At 36.6% G+C, this 3,900-nt stretch overlaps 1 protein-coding gene across 1 annotated transcript; it reads left to right on the top strand.

Annotated features, from left to right (window-relative positions):
- Window positions 1–1,071: 1,071 nt before the first annotated feature.
- LOC112465083 (DNA-binding protein HEXBP-like) lies at window positions 1,072–2,301 on the top strand. Its single transcript, XM_025032456.1, has 2 exons — window positions 1,072–1,240; window positions 1,948–2,301. The coding sequence occupies exons 1-2, from the start codon at window positions 1,076–1,078 to the stop codon at window positions 2,260–2,262; spliced, it is 480 nt and encodes a 159-aa protein (XP_024888224.1). The 5' UTR covers window positions 1,072–1,075; the 3' UTR covers window positions 2,263–2,301.
- The last annotated feature ends 1,599 nt before the right edge of the window (window positions 2,302–3,900 follow it).

Here is a 3,900-nt window from a genome sequence, read left to right as displayed (position 1 = left end):
CATTTCAAGTCGTCCCTGATTATATTTCCAATAGGTTATGGGCCCAGGGCACGATTCCTCTGCATGAGGAACATAGCACGAAAGTGTATATACGAAGTGTGTGAGACGCCGGCAAAGGGCATAGAAAGAGATAGAAGCATCTAGAAGATTAGAGGGTGAGTAAATAATATTCCTTGTTGCTGACGAGCAAAACGAGAGAATTCTCAGTTAATAAGAACGTTCAATAAATGCCGTTAGAAGTTAGAAGGAGACAAATTCTTTTTGTCTTGTGAGAGATAGAGATAAAGGTAATAGTGGTAATAAGAGAATTAGAGAATAGATGTGTAAAGTGTAATAAAGAAGTAGAGAATGATGAAGGAAAAAGAGATAGAAAGATGCCGCTTGGTAGCAAGTCGGCGACGTGCGCGTGCAAGTCCGATCGTGAACGGCGAGAGTCATTTCTTTTGGCGCGCGGAAGTCCGATCGTGAGAGACGAGAGTCATTTTTTGGCGCGCGGAACTTGTTGCCGGGCGCGCACAAACACATAATCGATTTCGACTAACAACACAACATCGATGCTAGATGGCTAGATTACGATACATGTAAATGTATGCGTATGCTAGATGGCTAGATTGCGATACATGTATATGTATGTGTATGCGTATGTATAAAAACTCTATATGACTCTATATGAGTTTATTTTTTTTTGAAATCGATATGTATCGGGTCGGTAATTGAGCATGACTTGCTGTGCGGTGTAGCTTGGTTACTGTTTAGGGAAGCTGCGTAAATTTGTATGGGCCCCGTGCGTGTGCGTGATCAACCCGAGCTCCCATAGATCTTTTCAGCAGTGCTGGGGATCGCAACGGACAGTGGTGTGCGCGTGCGGATAGCCCTGCAGAGGCGCGTGGTTTTCTTGCTTTGGGGTTATTGTGAATTGCAGTGCGTTCTATATAGCCTCATAAGCATTACATTTTTATCGCTGAAAGAGATCTAGTGATAGAAATTGTAAATTATTATTTGTCAATACGAATGTTGGTTTATCTTGTTAAAAGAGGAATGCTAATGTTCGATTGAAATTTAAATCCCGATCTAGATGGAAAAAGAGACAGAGAATCTTTCGGTGGAGGAAGAAGACCAAGATGCGCTAGTTGACTACGACAGCGATAGCAGCATTATCACGGTAATAGAAAGAGAAAGAGATAGCGAGGAGACAGTAAGAAACTTAGAGAAAGAAAAAGTTAAACTTAGACGTTTAGAGGTAAATAATGAAAATACGCAAAGTTCAGTACAGAATGATATAACAACGGTTAAAGAATTAGAAGTAGAATCTAGAAAGAGAAAATTAGATGAAGCAAGAGTTTGTTCCGCCGGAAAAGATAGAAGTTTAGAGACAATTAAAAGCACTATAGAGGCAGAACTAAACAATCAAAAGTTGCATATTAGAAGAGAATATAAGCTGACGCAAAAATCTAACTTTGATCTTTGGATGGATTATTTAAAATCTGAGTTAATGAATAACGAGTTGTTAGATGTAATAGATTCAAACATTGAAAGTCCAGAAAATCTCTCCGAATTAAAAGTTGCTAAAAGAAAAAATCTAGTTAGAGATATAATAATCAATCATTTAGATGAAAACTATCATAAAAGGATTCTACATGAAAAAGATCCAAAAGAAATTTTGAAGAAATTAAGAGGACATCAAAAGAGTGAAGTAAACGTTACTCATGTATCGGTACGAGCTAGACTCTATCAAATTAAAATGAGAAAAGACGAAAAAATAAGTGATTTTTGTGAACGCTTCGATTCAATAATTAGAGAATATGAATCATGCAGAACAAGAGATTAGATCTGCATTTTATCAGGCTGTGTCAATTAATGTACCAGAGCTGAGGAATGTAGATTTAATTAGAAGACAAACTAATCTTAAAGAAATGAACATAGATGAAATAGTCTTTTATGATGCAGTTAGAAGCAGAGACTAAAAACGAGAATAGAGAAAAATTAGAGAAACCCGAAGTCAGGGTACAGAGGGCTGCTGCAGAAGAGAACATGAAACAAGTGAAGTGCTACAGATGCAACCGAATGGGTCATATGGCGAAGGACTGTCCACTGATAGAATCTGGTGCCTGGTTTTGTTACAACTGCCAGGAAGTTAGAGGCCACAAGGGTGACAGCTGTCCTAATGCCGGAGCCCAGGCGAACAAATTTAGAGGAAAAAGGTATACAAATAAAACCGTTAATAAAAATGTAAAGATAGAGTTATTAAATGCGCGAATATAAAAATGAGCTTGCAAACATTTCAATAGATGGTAAAGGAGATCTTTCGCTAATAACGAATGAAAAAGAAAAGAGAGTTATTAAATTAACAAATGTAATTGCAGCAAAGGAAGTATCCAAAAATTTAAGAAAGTTGGCTGATGCAGGGTTCAGTATTTATTTAGATGATAAAGTGTTTAAAGTTTACAATAAACTGACAAATAAAATAGTTTTTTAAGGAATTTACAGATGTAGAGCAGAAATTGTTACACATAGTGAGCTTCCTGAACAATCGCAAACAAACATTCAGAGCAATGAATTATCCATTTCGGAGGGAGAATTAGATGAGAAGGATAATGTTGGTTCTGCGATTGGGAGGGAGAATGAAGGAGAGCTCACAAATGTGAACGAAAATATAGAACACAACAATGCTAAACTCGATCAAGTCATTAAGTTAGAGGATATACAAACATTAGAGAATATAGAAGAAATGTGTGAAAGCTCAGTAATTGAAAAAGTAAAGAAACTAGAGAAAATAAATGAGGCGATGTTATGGCATGTTAGATTAGGTCATGCATCGTTAAACTATCTAAAACAATTACAAAAAGTAGAAAAGAGATTGGAGAATGTGAAGTTTGATAACTCCATATTAGAGTGTGAAGTATGTATAATGGCAAAGATGGCAAAACTGCCGTTTAAAGAAAACAGAATATAGAGAATGAAGATGAATTGAGTCGATGTCTTATGGCATCATTACATAGAGAGCCCTTCACATATGAAGAAGCGATGACAGGCAGCGAAAGAGAAAACTGAAAAAATGCTGTAATAGAAGAACTTGAGTCTATGCAAACCAATCTAGTATGGACGCATGTTGATAAACCGACAGAGATGATAGATGGTAAACGAGCTAACATTATAGATTCAAGATGGGTATTTAAGAGGAAATTAGAAGCAGATGGATCAACCAGATATAAAGCGAGACTGGTGATAAGAGGATGTAAAGATAAAAATGTGTATGATCTAAAAGAGACATATGCACCGGTTTCAAGATTGTCACTGGTTAGATCTATATTAGCAATAATAAATAAGTATAATTTATACGCTAGTCAGCTAGATGTTAAGACTGCGTTTTTAAATGGAGTTCTGGAAGAAAAAGATGAAATATATATGGAAATTCCAGAGGGAGTAGAAGTGGATGAAAACACCAAGAAGACTAAGGTGTGTAAATTGAATAGAGCTTTATACGAATTGAAGATAAGTCCGAAAAGATGGAATAAGAGATTTTCAGAAGAGGCTAAGAAACTTGGATTAGAGAACGACCTACATGAGCCATGCCTGTTCACGTGGAGGAAGGAAGGCAAAATAGTGATCATATTACTTTATGTAGATGATATGTTGGTTGCAAGTAATGATCAGAAAAAATTAAAAGAGTACCTTTATAGAGAAGCTACAGGAAGCTTAATGTATCTGGCAAATGCTACACGACCTGGGACCGTATTCTCGAGCCTGCTCTAATGATTTTCGTATGCGACTTTCTATTTGAAAAGCATTGAATTTTGCATGCGAGTTTCATGAAAACGATTCAAGAATAGGGCCCCTGATATAGCCTTTGCAGTAAACTATTTAGCAAGAAGACAATTAGAGCCCACGGAAGGAGACTGG

The sequence above is a fragment of the Temnothorax curvispinosus genome, unplaced genomic scaffold (assembly GCF_003070985.1).
Source record: "Temnothorax curvispinosus isolate PA1 unplaced genomic scaffold, ASM307098v1 QBEX01014900.1, whole genome shotgun sequence".
NCBI classification, from domain to species: Eukaryota; Metazoa; Arthropoda; class Insecta; order Hymenoptera; family Formicidae; genus Temnothorax; species Temnothorax curvispinosus.
This window is presented reverse-complemented; position numbering and strand designations above follow the sequence as displayed.